Source organism: Hypomesus transpacificus, chromosome 26 (genome assembly GCF_021917145.1).
Source record: "Hypomesus transpacificus isolate Combined female chromosome 26, fHypTra1, whole genome shotgun sequence".
Classification (NCBI taxonomy): domain Eukaryota; kingdom Metazoa; phylum Chordata; class Actinopteri; order Osmeriformes; family Osmeridae; genus Hypomesus; species Hypomesus transpacificus.
Genome location: NC_061085.1, coordinates 3557791 through 3573355, shown reverse-complemented (window position 1 = coordinate 3573355; position 15565 = coordinate 3557791). Strand labels below are relative to the sequence as shown.

Genomic DNA, 15565 nt, shown 5'->3' with positions numbered 1-15565 from the left:
CAAGGACACAACGTCATTTTGGCGCAGCCAGGAATCGAACTGGTGACCTTCAGATTACTAGCCCGATTCCCTCACCGCTCAGCCACCTGACTCCCATCTAACACGTTGTTGTCTGTCTGCAGAGAGGGCCGCGCCGCTCTCATCACCTCCTTCTGCGTGTTCAAGTTCATGGCCCTGTACAGCATCATTCAGTACATCAGTGTCACCCTCCTCTACTCTGTGAGTAGCCTTCGACTGGCCCTTTCAAATGCCCCCACCCTCTAGTGGTGATGCATTATTTAGCAGTATTTATTACCACAGCTTGTTTTAAGCAGGAACTACAATCAATAGATGTTTTTTTATAAATAGAATCACTTCTAAGAATAGAAATCTGCTCAAAAGATTAAGTTCCACAATAAACAGTACATTTCCATTTAGGACCCTTTTCGGTTCCAAAAGGTTCCAAAATAAACATTTAAGTTAGCAAGACATATTTAGGGTTTTAAACAGCACCTTCAAGAGCTCAAAAGGGTTCCTAAATGTAAACGTAAGCTTTTTCAGAGGATCCTTCAATTGCATTATATGTCAATTATACATATCTGATGACCATGCTTATGAGAAGATGTTTGGGAATAGCAAGTACATTTTTGCTAGGAAAATCTGTGATGGAGCAGTCTAGGGCTCGGGCACAATATGAATGCTTTTTTTGTGCTGTTTGTGGTTCTAACAGATCCTCAGTAACCTGGGAGACTTCCAGTTCCTCTTCATTGACATCGCAATCATCCTCGTTATCGTTTTCACTAGTGAGTACAGCAAACGGAGAGAACCAACACACAAAGGCCAGCAGATCTTTTGCTTGTGTCCCCCATTCTCTCAATGTCTTCTCTCTCTCTCATCTCCTTCTAACGCCTCTCCTTTTCTCAACCCAGTGAGTCTGAACCCAGCGTGGACGGAGCTGGTGTCCCAACGCCCTCCCTCGGGGCTGATTTCCGGCCCGCTGCTCTTCTCGGTTCTGACCCAGATCATCATCTGCCTGGGCTTCCAGACCATCGCCTTCCTCTGGGTCAGACACCAGCACTGGTATGAGATCTGGACGCCCCAGTCTGAGTGAGTACAACATGGCAACGGCGCCGCACCGCTTGACCCTTTTTTTGGGGGGGGGTTCATTTTGCCAAAACGCTTCCATCGAAAGCAAATGTACAGATCACAAGTACACGTGTGCAGAACTGTCCCCTTTTCTTCTCGCAGTGCCTGCAATATCACCTCCCACGGCAATTTCTCTCCCGAGCACAACTCCAGCGAGGACTTGGACCACCACAACATCAAGAACTACGAGAACACCAGCCTGTTCTATATCTCCTCCTTTCAGTACCTCATCGTGGCCATCGTGTTCTCCAAGGGCAAGCCCTTCAGGCAACCCAGCTACAAAAACTGTAAGACGCCCTTGTCACAACCCCCCCCTTCCCCCCCCCCAAATCTCAAACTCCCCTCATTAGTGTTGGATGTGGTGACTCATTCTGCGTCTGTTCTGTTCTCTGCAGGGCCGTTTGTGCTGTCAGCCTTAAGCCTTTACGTATTCCTTACTTTTATCATGTTCTACCCCGTGGCGGCCATCGACGACTTTTTAGAGGTGAGTGGCCCCGTCAGCCCCGATTGAACCGACCAGTCGCTTTTCCTGACAAATATCGGTCGAAAGGCAACTGTGAACGTGTCTGTCCCCCCTGTTCAGATTGTGTGTGTGCCGTTTGAGTGGAGAATCACACTTTTCTGCGTCATCGTTGTCAACGCTGCCGTGGCGGTCTTCGTGGAGGTAAGCGCACGCACACGCTCCACCACGCGTACTCCTCATCTTTACCGTGCACCAACAGTTCCGACCTTTTTATCCCCCCCAGGTTCAACGTTTGTTGCGCAGTGCGCTCATTCGTTTCACGTTCTAGAATCATTCGACTTGCATTGTAGCCTCCCAAGTCAAGCACGCTTTCTCAGCACACAAGTCTAAGGGGTGCTACTGTGTCTTACATCACCAATGAGTAGATAATCACCAACCACCAACAGATCCTAGTCACTCATCGCCAATAACGATGACCCACATGCTCTCGATGAAGAGTAGCTATCCAACTATTGTAGATTAAATCACCATCAACCCTCTCACCTTCATTTGAGTTTGAAAGAAAAAAAAAATAATAACCATCTTGTTTTTGCCTCTCTTCCCGACTTCACGACTAATGCACAGCCTCTAAAAATCACCCTTAATGTCCCTTTTCGTAGTGTATGTTGAAGGAATGAGGATAACATGCACAAATCTATTGGAAGTAGCAGTGTGATCAAGTAGCCCTCCTGTAATTCTTTCCCCTGCACACTGCGCCATTCCCTAGACCTTCGTGCTTGACGTCGTCTTATGGAAGCTTGTGTTCAGCCGAGACAAGCAAGGCAGCTACGGCGCCACCTCTGCTGCCAGCCCGACACACCAGGTTGGGAAATCGGACATGTCACTCCCTCTCCCTCTTCTCCCTCTTGTCTGGTGCTCTCATCCCGTTTGTCCTCCTCTTTCCGAGTCACCCAACACTCTTTCGATGTAACCAGCTCCTCTTGCATGTGCTTCTCTTCCCTCTTGTGCCCTGGGGTGGGGAGGTGGTAAGAGAATTCCTCCCTGAGCATGATCACTTTCCGTCTTCCTTTCCGATTTTTCATTTTATTGCCCCGTCATCCCAGTGGCTCCAATAAGAGTGCTGCTCATGTATCTATCGGCTTTTCCTTGAACTGTATATAGTCTCTTCTCAAACTGTGCGAAAGCAAACAGAACCGCCAAAGGCAGGTATGTACTCTGGAAACAACAAATGCACGGTCACTTCCAATGGGTATGTTTGTAGCCAATGGGGATGGGTTGTCAAAGGTCGCAGAAACTTTTGGATTAATCCCAGAGATGGGTAGGGAAGGTGGAATGAATATGATTTTGACTCCCATTAGATTTATTTTTGTGAAATATTCACAATCATGCAAAGTGCAAGAAGGCAGCTGCTCACTGAACAAGTGTTGGGTGGATGCATGCATGCTATTTTTAAGGTAATAGTCAAAGATGTATCCAATGCCAAGCTATAATTTATATATATATATATATATATATATATATATATATATATATATATATATATATATAATCTACTCCATATACATCATTGATCATACAGTGCATGTCAGTCATTCGTTCATAAAAAAAAAAGTATCAAATAAAAAGTGTTTTTGTAGTTTAATCTTTCTTAATTTGTCTTTGTCATGACTTCAGAGTGGCATCGACCTCTGGGGCCGGCGGTGTCTGTCCTGGCTGTGCTGTAGACGGAGCACCATGCCCAAGGCCCTCTACATGCACCTGGCCCAAGAGCTCAGCGTGGACCCCGACTGGCCCCCCAAACCCACCACCACCACCGAAGCCAAACCCCCGCCACCCGGACCAGAGAACGGCTCTTACCAGATAACAGGCGACTCCTAGCACCCCCCCGGCCCCCCAACCCCCGCCTACAGTTTTTTTGTTTTTACAATAGTTGGACCACGACGACAGGTTGTTGATGATGGCCATGGACGACTCTGAAAGTGAAGGGAAATGGTGGGAAGGAGGAGGAGGAGAGGTTGTGCGACCAGGTCACCTCTGATGCATGTCATGTAGCCATGTCATTTCCTCCTCAGAGCCCTCCTACTCTTCCTAATGTAGGCTGACACGCGTACTCTCAACACGCGTGTTTTGTGTCGACTCCCCCGCAAGCCCTCAACCCAACCTTCTCTGCTGTCCAATAAAATATCTGCTGTCCAATATGCACACATGCACAGTGATTTGCTTTCGATATTGCTTAATATGCAGAGAACTGACAAAATCAAGGGACCTACGCAGGATTCTGATCTACGGTCTCTGTGATTCTCGGCACCCATAGATCTTTTAGAGTACTTGTTTTGGTGTGTGTGTGTGCACCTATCAGACACACACGTACTCTCCAATTGAGCGGTTACCAAGGGGATTCGATGCATGGACCTGCATGAAACAAGGTTGAATACCACCACAGCATTTCTACAAAACGTTAGAAATATAGGAGTCTGCTGTAGCAGCCTGCCTGCTTTAAGGAGCAGAACGTGTAGAGATGGCATGCAAATCGACTTGAGAACACGGGCAGAACCCACGTACATGAGACCTTCCAAAGCTCTTCTCGATCTACAAAATCATGTGAATTTAGCCATGGTCGAATACTACTGTCTGTCTTTTATTTTTTATTTTTCATTAGATCTTCTCTTTAGCTTTTTCTTCCTATGGAAGACCAATCAAAGAATCCTACTAGTCAAAGGCCAAACATTGTGATTGTCAGTTGCTTGCTGTGCGCACACTCAGTACAGCCACGCCATGCAGCCGCATTGTACCAAGGTACACTGCTGTGGTAATGCATGTCAGTATGCTTTATGGCTAGGATAGTTGAAAGACCAGGTGAAGGTCCAAGATATGTTTCCTGTGCTCTGCTACATTACAGTATTCAAGAGACATTTTCAATATCAGAATTTACAGAATACCGAACATGCATTTTGATCCACTTACACAAACAGTAAATGAACTAGTACGCACATGATGACTATTTGCTGCACAGCAATGATGAGCGTTTCTAGCGTTCTAACGTTTTTAGATCAGATTTCAAGTTGTTGAAATTCCACCCCACTTGACTCAATGATCCAGTAGCAAAGCAGTCAATAACCTCTAATAATTTAAGGCAAAGTAGGAATTTATGGACAACGTCCATAATGATCTGTATTTTGAGTTCACAAAATTGAAACGGATTACATTATCAGACTTTTAAAGTAAATCATGATATACACTCATCATTCTTTTCCGGTTGATCATGAAGCCTAGCTGAAGTGCAGATCATGTGGAAATAAATTATGGTTTTGACCAGGACAGTGGTTAATAGCCAAATTATTTCTCTATGGAAACTGGTTGATATTAGCCAGGGGGTAAAAAAGATCATGGAGTCATGGAACATGATGTTTTCATCTGCAGAGAATCTTGCAAATATATCACAAATATTGACAAATATATTGACCAATGTTGCTTTGTTTTATTGTATTCTTTTGTACAGACTTATGTACAAAATGGAAATGGATAGTGCAATTATTATTATTTTTTATCATGATGCATACTTGAACAGCACCCTCAAGATTGGCACCAAAATATTCCCATTTTGCAGTCCCCAAAGATTTTAATACAATCAAGTTATTTGAGCATTTCATATATCTTCCGATTTCTCAAAAAGACCAACTCCGAATGAGACTGAAAAACAATGGACCTCGTGTTAATAATAATATGAAAACGTTGCTGTATTTGTTGAGATGCATATTTACAGTATTCTGCTCATTTTCAGCATTCTATTATTTAAAACGTCTCCATTTTTTTTTGTAACAGAGGGCTTTGTTGTTGCTTTTTACTGTTGGTACTGTTTGTCATGATACATTTAAAATTTCTGTCTGGGTTTTATGTTTTGTTATTGTTATTCATTTACAGGGCTGTAATTTGTTGATTTAGCTGGTTTGGAATAGATGCCTTTGGCTTTTCTTTGACGGTTTGAAACAATGATTCCGAGGTGGGATTATAATGGCATCTTGACTGAGATGTATTGACTTTGTAACCAAGCACTCGAGCTTTTGTCACTGTATTGTGTAGATGGATGTATGTCTATTGATTGATGAAGAAGGGATTCCACATTATTGGGCAAATAAACCAGGCAAATTAGATACTCGTATAAACGTTTTATTTTTTCAGTTTGTGAAATCAAGATGCACATTACATGCTGAAGAATGTGCAATGCTGTCAGTGTATTTTTATTGATTTACTTTCAATATCTATCCTTGTAAGGATTATTTTGCTGCTTGGGGACAATGATTATTTATCAACTGTCATAATGGTGCACCTTTTAATCCTTTTTGTAATCCTAATATGTTATGATTACCATCAATCTTGTAAATTCAGACTTCATGAAAGCGCTTGATAGTTTTTGGCTCAATGGATTACCAAGATATGACAATATCAAACCGATTGAGTGTATGCTGAGAGCCCTATGATCTTTTACAGGTACATGATTCCAAGGGTTGACACCTTTATTCTCTAGAATTGTATTTTGATTTTTTTTTTTTTTTAACAAGACCATCGAGAGACTTTCAGAACCGATCAGCCACTAAAATTGTACATGTTCCAGTGGACATTATTTCCTCAGGGAAATGTGTATTTGTAACAAATAAAGAAATAAAGTTGATACCTAACTATTTGACAAATGCTTGTTTTTAGACATTTTATTACAGTTCTCCTGTATGTCAGGTGTTTGTTCTGTGTAGATTATGCTTCAAAACCTGTCTTCAGACCCTTAATAGGCTTCATGGAGTAATTATCCTTTTTTTTAGCAGAGATGTAAATTACTCACAGAATTTTGTACTTTATTTATTTTGTATTTATTTTCAGTTGTATTTACTTTCTGAGCATTGCATGTCTGATTTATGTAGATTATTTTCTTTTAATTTCAATAAATGTGGTCAAAACATCCCACAAGTTTGGATTCTTTGCACAGAAGATCATTTACATTTGAAAATATATCGTGATTATGAACTAGAACATGGTGAAACTTGCAACAAAGCCAAGACACAGAGGAGGGTAATAGGATGGTGTTTTCCTTAAATCTGCCCATTATCCTTATTTGATAATGCTTAAGTTGTTGGTTGTCCTTGGCTAAATGATTATAAAAAATGACTGGACTGGCTAGAATCAGAGCCCTCCCTTCAGGTGAAGACATGTTTTAGCCTGGAATGTACGCAATCAGGGATTTTACACAGCTAGCACTACTGTCCAAGAGGGACACCACAGGAAAAAGGTTTACAAAACACTAAAACATACAATAAAAAGTTAAATGAACCACATAAGTGTACGATCCATTAGCTCATTCAGATACAAATAACAGTTCTCTCATATACACACACACACAGCCCTCATCACCCTAATGAGTAATGACTGCCCACTCTGTCTAATCCCCTGCTCTATGAGTGTCTCGCACAGGCGCTGATGCATGCATCTCTCCCTCTTCCCAACCCCCCCCCTCTCCCCGACTGACTGTGTGTTGTGAACGGCTAACAGGGCCTTTGTGTCCACTAAGGACCTGTTGCTGAGTCCACGCCATGAACAGGCCAAGCGGATCCAGGAAAGAGCTCGCATGAAGGCCCGCTCTTACCCACTCAAGGCCGACCACACCATCCTACCCGTCCAGAGGGACAACCCGTGAGTGGCCTAGGAAAATAATATGTTTGTTTATTTGTGTGTGTGTTTACATGCGTTTCAGGGATGGACTGTTATTTGCTGGCCCGGATAATCTGTAGCAGGCACCTAAACCAGCAAGCTCTTTCAAAGAGTATTTTTTCTCTCTTCCCTCCCTCTGTTTATCTCTATATTTGTGGGACCCTGTGCCCGTTTTTAAGTAAGGACATTGTGGTCGATGGCTTTATTATGTTTGGTGTATACATGCAGTTCTGTCAGACAAATTACTGTGGAGAGATTAACTACATCTAATGGTGCTGCTTGTTTGCTAGGGTAGTTTAGCCTGTTATGCCTTTTATGAATGCCCAATGCCTGACGTGTCTTTAATATATGTCATGGCCATATTTAGTAAAACATTTCCTTGCTTTGATGTATTGCCAGGTCATTTAAATTGATTTTTTTTGCCTTGTATACAAATTTTTGGACTGTTCTCAACTATGCTCCAGAGATATGACAACCTAAAAATATAAAGTCTTACATGGTGGAGTTTTTTAGATACAATGTACTAGCGCTGCAATGTAGTTGTGTTCAGTGTAATCAATATAGTCAGTTTTATATCATAAAACACTTCATAATTATGCCAATTGTAAGATAAGCATCATTTGTTATCCCTCCGATCTCTTTATTATTCTCTCATTCAGGCTCTCATAGTCCTTTTCACAGAAAGAAATATTTTCTCCACCTTCTACATGCCTCCAATCTCAGTGCAAACATTATTTCTGGTATAGTGATCGTTTGGTGACATCAGCATGTTCACCTGAACAGAGGGTATTTCACTCATACAGCTGCATGTATCCCATGTGACACATGTCCATCCCAGATCAGAATAATCGAAAGGAACATTCGACCGAGGAACAAAGTATCCTCAGAACAGAGGATGCGTTGATATATGTAACCAAAATTGAAAGTTCTTGAAGACAATATTTCATGTTTTGGTTTAATTTGGCCTGCAGAATTTGTTTGATGAGGATCATATATACAGTACAGTGCCTTAGGAAGATACTTAGGCCTCTTAACCTTTTCCAGAGGTAACGCACCGCATGCACACCCTCAGGCTGTTAGTATCAACAGGATACAGTGTGCTGATGTCAGCACTGGACTCCTCTCCTCTCTTGGCAGCTTAAGAAGGTAACCAGCCATGTCATACTTACCTGCCCCACAATCTAACCGTCTGCAGAACGACAACACAGTGGAGTCAGGAAACCTCAAAACAGTTTGATCTCCGCAGATCATCAATCAAATCCATGCTTTGTTCATGTCAGGGATCTCAGAGAGTCAGATGACTGAGCGGTTAGGGCACCGGGCTAGTAATTTGAAGGTTACCAGATCGATTCCCGGCCATGCCAACTGACGTTGTCCTTGGGCAAGGCACTTCACCCTACTTACCTCGGGGGGAATGTCCCTGTACTTTCTGTAAGTCGCTCTGGATAAGAGCGTCTGCTAAATGACTAAATGTAAATGTCAGGCGACCTCCATTCGGTGCTACGCTTACGTGAATAGAGGGCCAAAGAAATGGTTGGGCATCTTTCGGAAGCGTGTTTTTTATTCAAGCGATGGAGCGATGCTCTTGCAGCTGCTGAGACAAGATGATTGGATGCAGAAAGTCCATTTATACTGAGGATGGCTATTCTCTGGCTGCCAAGCATGTGAGGAATGTTAAGGCCTGGATTTCGAAAGAGGAATCCCACAGGCATGAAACCAATACACTGCCCAGAAAGTAAAACACTTGTATGCTTTTTGTGTGTGTGTGTGTGGGTGCATTTACAGGGAGCCTTACTCTAGGCCCGGTGTACCTCTGCACTGGCCGTATCTGGCGGGGAAAGACGGAGTGTCCGTTTGCATTCGTACTTCCTTGTCGGGGAACCACGGCGATTCCTCTCGAACGGACTCCGTTTGCCCCCCCAGGCGATGGCCCGGTCCGTCTCCGACGCGGGTGCGTTTCGAAGACGAAAGTGAAACCGAAGCGGAGATCCGCTACCTGGAGAGACTGAGGCAGAGGGCGGGAGAGAGGCCTCCGGCGCTGCTCGTGGCAAAGCCCCATTTGTCTTCTTTCGTCAACAAGACGAACGAGCCCACAGGAGCCGCGAATGGAATATCAACCGACAGAGGATGTTGCCCTGAGGGTGGTGCTGTATGGCTTAGGAAGCCCCACGGTGCTCAGGGGAGCTTCAGGAGTGGGATGTCGAGCCATTACAAAACTCGAATGCCGCAGGATGTGTTAGGAAGACAGTGCAAATCATGTGGGACCCTCCTAACCGCAGAGGTCACCCACCACAACTTCAATCCGAACCCTCCCCCCCAGAACTTGCATCTCTATCGCACTCCTCCCGACCCCCCGGTCGGGCCTGCGAATGGCGTGGCCGACGGCGTGCCGTGCTGGGTGCACTCCGAACGCATAAAGGAGACGTATATCGGCACAGTGGTTCCTGCCGCTAAGGGGGACGGCGACAGTGTGCGTAGAGGTTCAGAGGACGCCACGACAGGGAGTGGAGGCAAAGCTTGTGGTTTCCGTATCTCTAAGATGCGGGTGAAGAGGTGCAGCCAAAAGGGAGAGCGAGCGGGCACCCACAGACCTACAGTGCCTGTGGCACCCGACGACGACCGCGTGTCGCCGCCTGCCTCGACCAATGGCACAGTGGCGCTACCACCCAACCCATATGCCTTGGAGCAGGCTGTGGAACTGCCTGTTCTAACCCCATATCTGGTGTCCTCGGTCAAAGAAGCCAGAACCTTGGGAACACCCAAGAGCAACCCCTCTTCCCCACTCCGTATCAAATCGGCGTTCAAATCGGGTCTCAGGAGCCAGTGCAATGGCCAGCAAGCGGCGAGGAAGGCCCTGGAGGTCCAGGAGAGAGGTGTCATAGCCAGTCGTCAGGAGGGACTCTGTGTTGAGGGAGGTCACGGGGATGTCACGGAGGTTTGTGTCTCTTCCGAGCCCACTTCTTGCAGCGTAGGGATGGCCTCTTGCATCGACCCCGCTGTCCCAAAACACTCTTCATCTCCCGCCCGAACCACAGGACAGCACAGTGACACCGCTCACCTCGCATCAGGTTAGACTAACTCCTCCCCCAACACCCTTCCTCACACACCCCCCTCACACTGACCAATTAGAAATGGGTAATTGACTAAGATACCGATTGCATCCTCTCGTCTCTCTTTTCCCTTCTCTCCCTTTCTCCCATTCCCATCCCCCTCCACTATTGACACGGCTATTCACGAAACAAAAATCTGAATCAGAATGGGATTTATTCGCCATGAAAGTTTGCACAGACAAGGAATTTACTTTGGCAGGAAGGTGCTTACGAAAAACATATAGGAACCAACAAATTTAAGATGTGGACTATCTATACTAGGGGTACATAAACTAGCAGTACTAAGTGGAATTGGAACTAAAATGTAAATGTGACCCATTGTTTTATTGATGTTGATGCCGATGAAACAAACAAACAAAAAACTGCATGTGCGTTATATTTTTCCGTCCCATAGCCGAGCGTTTGGGTATGGAAGAGCACTGTCTAAAAGAGGTGGACAACAGACCATCAGCGTACCACTGTGCTGGGGACGGAAGTGACAGAGGGCACACGGGAGCAGAGATGCAGAGGGAGGACGCTCGCAGTCCTGTTGAGTGAGTCCTTCTTCCATTCATCCAATTCCAATTTCCACTGTTCAAGGATACATTTACATTTAGTCATTTAGTAGACGCTCTTATCCAGAGCGACTTACAGTAAGTACAAGGACATTCCCCCGAGGCAAGTAGGGTGAAGTGCGTTGTCCAAGGACATCATTTGCTCAGCCAAGAATCAAACTGGCAACCTTCTGATTAATAGCCCGATACCCTAACCGCTCAGCCATCTGAATCCCTATATAACAGACATCACTCAAATTAGTTGTGGAAGATTCTAGACTGAAATTGAACTTGAACCTGTCCACAGCTGTGTAAACTCCTCTATTAACATCGATAAAGTGTTAAAATGGAGTGACCATGTTCAGTTGAGTTATCAATAATCAATCTTCCAATCAGGAGAACCAGACCCCTGACAAGAAATGACAACACAATACAGGCTAGGCCTCAATAAAGTCTCTCTCTGGCTCTGAAGGCTAGAGGAGCATCTTTTATGGAGCCAAGGAATGTAAACACAGATAGGAACAACAGGCACTAATGGTTAACAACAGTCTCAAGGAAGGGAACTCACAGCTGGCAGCCCATGCTTCATCGACGAGCGAGAGATCCCAAACTGGGCCCTTCCCGTGACGTTTACAGCCGTGCACTTTAGGGCCCCTCACAACGTCCTCCTCTACCCTGAACTTCTGTTCAGTCTGCTCAATGGATACAATCAACTATTTTGAGATGAAATACGCATAATTATCTAGTAACTAGATACTGATTATTTATGAACATAATGGGAATCCTGTTTCATTCAGAACAGTACGGTCTTGTACTATGACATGAGCTCCCCTTTATGTAAGTAATTCATGCATGTTTTCTTCCATCTCTCCTTTCTCTATCTCTTTCTTTACTTCTCTACTGTCAAATAAGGTCAGGGAAAGATGCAGATCTGAAACTGGGACATTCCAAACTGTCACTGAAGCGCTTTTTCTCGGCCTTTGGCCTCAACGGTGTGGGGACTCTGAGTAAAGGGCGTTCCAGGAGTTTGGAGCAGTTGAGCTTCCAGCCCAGTAACAACCCGACCTCCATCAGTCCCTCCCACAGCCCCTGCCCCAAACCCAGCCCCGCGCGTCCTCCGGACACCAGACAGCTGAGGAAAGCCCCCTCACTCCAGTCCCTTCGCTTGGTGAGGATGCTGTGGAATCCGATACTCCTATTTCTCGCATCTGAAATGGTTGCACAAACATGATTTTCTGTGACCATGTATACTGTGAACCCTGAGACGTATCAAATCACAAGCCATCACGCGGCAGGCGATTCACAGGCGATTGACGCAGGGCGACGGACAAATTCGAATTGCTTCCAGTTGAGGGAATGGGACAGCTTGTCGCCTGGTTAAGGGGTAGAATGGCCTAAACAGTGGACACTTGTGCACTGAAGCGTTTTGTATACTAGTTCAGTTTCTTGATAGATTCCGAGTTACCGGTACATGAATTGATTAATTCATCATTTCACTTCCAGCTTTTTAATCAAAGATTTATGCCGTTCACACAAATGTTTCTGCTTTATCTTCTTCGTCTCTATGACAAATGTTTTAACGTGTAATTTAACTAAATGATCTCAATCCAAAATGTTAACAATTGAAATCAATTTATTTCACCACAAGGGGTCACCATTTCTACAGATGAGGAAATCGTCATCGATCCAGAATTTACAGATGCCGAAAAGGAACAGAGATCGATCCAGTGCATACATTCCTGGGGATCTGTCTGGCAGCCCTATTCTCAGGTACTTCAGCCTAAACACACAAATACAACCACATGTTTACGAATAATAGTCATTCCAACTTGCTTAAATTCAAATCAAATATTTTCGATACAGTGCCTCTTTTTCAAAAAAAATACATGATCTTGTATGAATTATGAATGAAGCAACAGCTATCAGAAGTCCATCCTAATATGGACTGGCACGTGGAAGAGGCCTCCTGTATAGTGTTCAGAGGGACTACTATAAATGTTTGTGTGTGCATTTGTAAGTTTGTTGTGGAACCAAATAGTTTCCACTCCCTGGAGTCTCGGAGTCTCTTCTCTGATGGGTTAGCCCCTAACCCTAACCCTATGTGGTCCTGCCATAGAAAGAAAAGGAATTCTAAGAAAGACCACATAGCAAAGAGTACAGTGCACTGACGCTCACACATTGTGTGTGTGTGTGTGTTTACTAGCAGCTGATGTATTATAGAGGCCGGAGAAGACATTCCAGTCCTTCTCCATGGTGTTGAAGTGTGCTTACGTTACCTTCCTCAAAAGACAGAAACCTGATAGCCACATGGCACATTCTAAGTTATTAATGGATTGCGCTTTTAGTTCTGGGCTGTGTGGGTAGTAGAGACAAATTTATGAAGTAAAGTTAACTTTTATATTTGTCCTTTAGATGACATCTAATATGTAATTATACATTTAAAGAACCCGGACAGGTTCATTTCACTTTGATTAGCAGATACAGTAGCTTTAGCAGAAAGCAAGCTCATCAACTAGCTTCATGCCAGCGTGGCCTCTATCCACATCCCACCAGTGGAGCAGGTAAAAATGACCTGTGATCTCTGCACTAAATGGGACCATTTTGGGTTTAATGACCAAAGTGCATGCTTAAACAGTGAATAGAGTGACGGAAAGTGTGTCGTCACATCAGGACAGATGTAGTCGCTATTCGGTACACGGTAGACCTCTCATTCTGAGAGATTGCTCATGTCTATCAAATTCACTCAGATGCCTCCGCTGATCGAGGATCATTTTTGTAAGTCTGTTTTTGAGCTAAGCCTAGCTCGACTTGATCTCCCCTGTCCGGCAGGAGCCTCCACAGGCCTCTCAGCGTCGAGGACGTAGGCTGCCCCAGTGAGGTGCGCTCCGTGGGGAGGGTGGCCCAGGCCTTCCCTGATGGGACTCTACTGCTGGAGCTCAACAGACCGTCCGACGGACCCTTTGGTTTCCTTATTTCCCGGGGAAAAGGACGGCCAGACTCAGGTCCGACGGCCTATATTGCTTAAATCCTACTGCTTTGATTGGAATGATTGTGGGCGAGTCTGTTCTATACATATGCCCAGAGTATAGGCCCCCATACATTTTTGTCAATTCAAAGTTTACTAAGGTTTTAGACAACTGTTGAAATCAAAATGATTGGGATCCACATTCACATGGCATTGCTTTAGAGTGGAACAACACAAAAATGCAAACTAAAACACAATTTTGGGCACTCTTCGGAAGTACGGCAGTTATACATCATTCGATTTTACAGGTCATTCGAATTCAGAAGATTGCAGCAGAGGATTGGTCCAATGGTGGTAAAAAATCATGTTTGGATGTATGTACGCCCATGCATTTTCCCATATTCTCGTGTTCCACAGGTGTGTACGTGGAAGAAATGTTCGACAGCAACACTGAGAAGCTATACACGGGGCTCCTAGGTATTGGAGATGAGATCCTGGAGGTGAACCAAGAGAAGGTGGCTGGTCTGAGTCTGGACCTGGTGACACAGCTCATGACCAAAGACAACATAGCATCCGTCCGTGTGCTACGTCACCGGAAAGCCCCTCCCCACTAGCCCGTAATGAGAATATGAATACGAATCATGTGTTTATTGAGCAGACACTTTTATCCAAAGTGACTTGCAGGGGTGGATTGAATCTGTGAGCTCTTGATCTACAGTCAAATGTTTTACTACTGAGTTATACCCAAGAACAATGTCCGCACAAGGCAACTTTGAGCAGAAAACTATTTAATCATGAAAAGCTGCTGCATTATAATCCAACCAGCACAGGTTTATTTTTTACTTTCTATTATCACGCCATTTGCTCGAAATGACAACTGCGAAGTATATCTTGAGTTTGGGTACTCATCAAGAGAACAACTTTCACCAAGCAATAACAATATCTACCTTTTTTCCTCCACAGTCAAAAGGACGATTGTGGTACGGACTATTTGATACATAATAAGGATGCTAAAAGGGCATTTCTTTTGGATAAACTGTATGCAATCTAATAGTCTTCCTATTGTGTCAACTGCTTTAGTCAAAGAGCAGATATAGATCATGCATGAGCGTTGATTCAACAAAATTGTAAAGAGATTATAAACCAATTACTCCCGCACTCCTATGTTAGAAGTATACTAGTCTTTAATAGGTGCCCTTTCAGGGAATTTAAATATCTTTATTGAGATATCTTGGTCAGGTAAATGTTTAAGACAAATCTCTGGCCCACAGCATTGAGGTACTGCTGTAGGTGATTTGTATGAGCCAAACAATACACTGAAATTCAATGCAAAAGGCAGGCAACAAGGCCATTAAAGGTCATATCAACTCCAAAGGATGAGGGAAAATGGCTTTGCCACAATCAGACCTATCATGTAAGTCTTTTGGAACATCCTAACATCAAAGACAATCATCAAAAAATGTATGTACCAATGTAGGCCTACTAATACAGGAGAAGTGTTTGGAAAGATTTGAAACTTTCATTACACCTTTTCCCATTAAAGACTTTACAATGAGTATGGTATAGCAGTGTATCCTATTGACTTAAGGGATCATCCACTTTCTGTTCTGCTAGTCTGCTTGCTAAATAAAATCTATATTTATTTTATTGTACATTAAGTGTTTCACTCTTG

The 15565-nt window shown here is 44.1% G+C and overlaps 2 protein-coding genes across 4 annotated transcripts in view; both read left to right on the top strand.

Annotated features, from left to right (window-relative positions):
* The window catches only part of atp13a3 (ATPase 13A3), a 25534-nt gene extending 19265 nt beyond the window's left edge, over positions 1 to 6269 (top strand). For 2 of the 3 annotated variants that reach the window (XM_047049472.1, XM_047049473.1), the window contains 8 exons: positions 123 to 219; positions 710 to 782; positions 909 to 1086; positions 1228 to 1412; positions 1521 to 1609; positions 1709 to 1789; positions 2355 to 2450; positions 3263 to 6269. In XM_047049472.1, the coding sequence (XP_046905428.1) occupies positions 123 to 219; positions 710 to 782; positions 909 to 1086; positions 1228 to 1412; positions 1521 to 1609; positions 1709 to 1789; positions 2355 to 2450; positions 3263 to 3466 (1003 nt within the window). In that variant the 3' untranslated portion in view covers positions 3467 to 6269. The remainder of the gene's footprint in view (positions 1 to 122; positions 220 to 709; positions 783 to 908; positions 1087 to 1227; positions 1413 to 1520; positions 1610 to 1708; positions 1790 to 2354; positions 2451 to 3262) is intronic. The other variant, XM_047049474.1, reaches the window with a different exon arrangement.
* si:dkey-121a11.3 (uncharacterized protein KIAA1614) lies at positions 3546 to 15565 on the top strand. The gene is made up of 9 exons (XM_047050013.1): positions 3546 to 3580; positions 7127 to 7267; positions 9071 to 10353; positions 10790 to 10928; positions 11841 to 12096; positions 12577 to 12698; positions 13077 to 13082; positions 13761 to 13930; positions 14311 to 15565. Exons 1-9 carry the CDS (start codon positions 3546 to 3548, stop codon positions 14505 to 14507), a joined length of 2349 nt encoding a protein of 782 aa, XP_046905969.1. The 3' UTR covers positions 14508 to 15565.

Bases quoted from the DNA above. Each gene is read 5' to 3' on its own strand.
- si:dkey-121a11.3 (XM_047050013.1), top strand. From the start codon at position 3,546: ATGGCCATGGACGACTCTGAAAGTGAAGGGAAATG. The intron at 3,581-7,126 runs GTGGGAAGGAGG...AACGGCTAACAG, and splicing joins TCTGAAAGTGAAGGGAAATG to GGCCTTTGTGTCCACTAAGG. The intron at 10,929-11,840 runs GTGAGTCCTTCT...CTGTCAAATAAG, and splicing joins GACGCTCGCAGTCCTGTTGA to GTCAGGGAAAGATGCAGATC.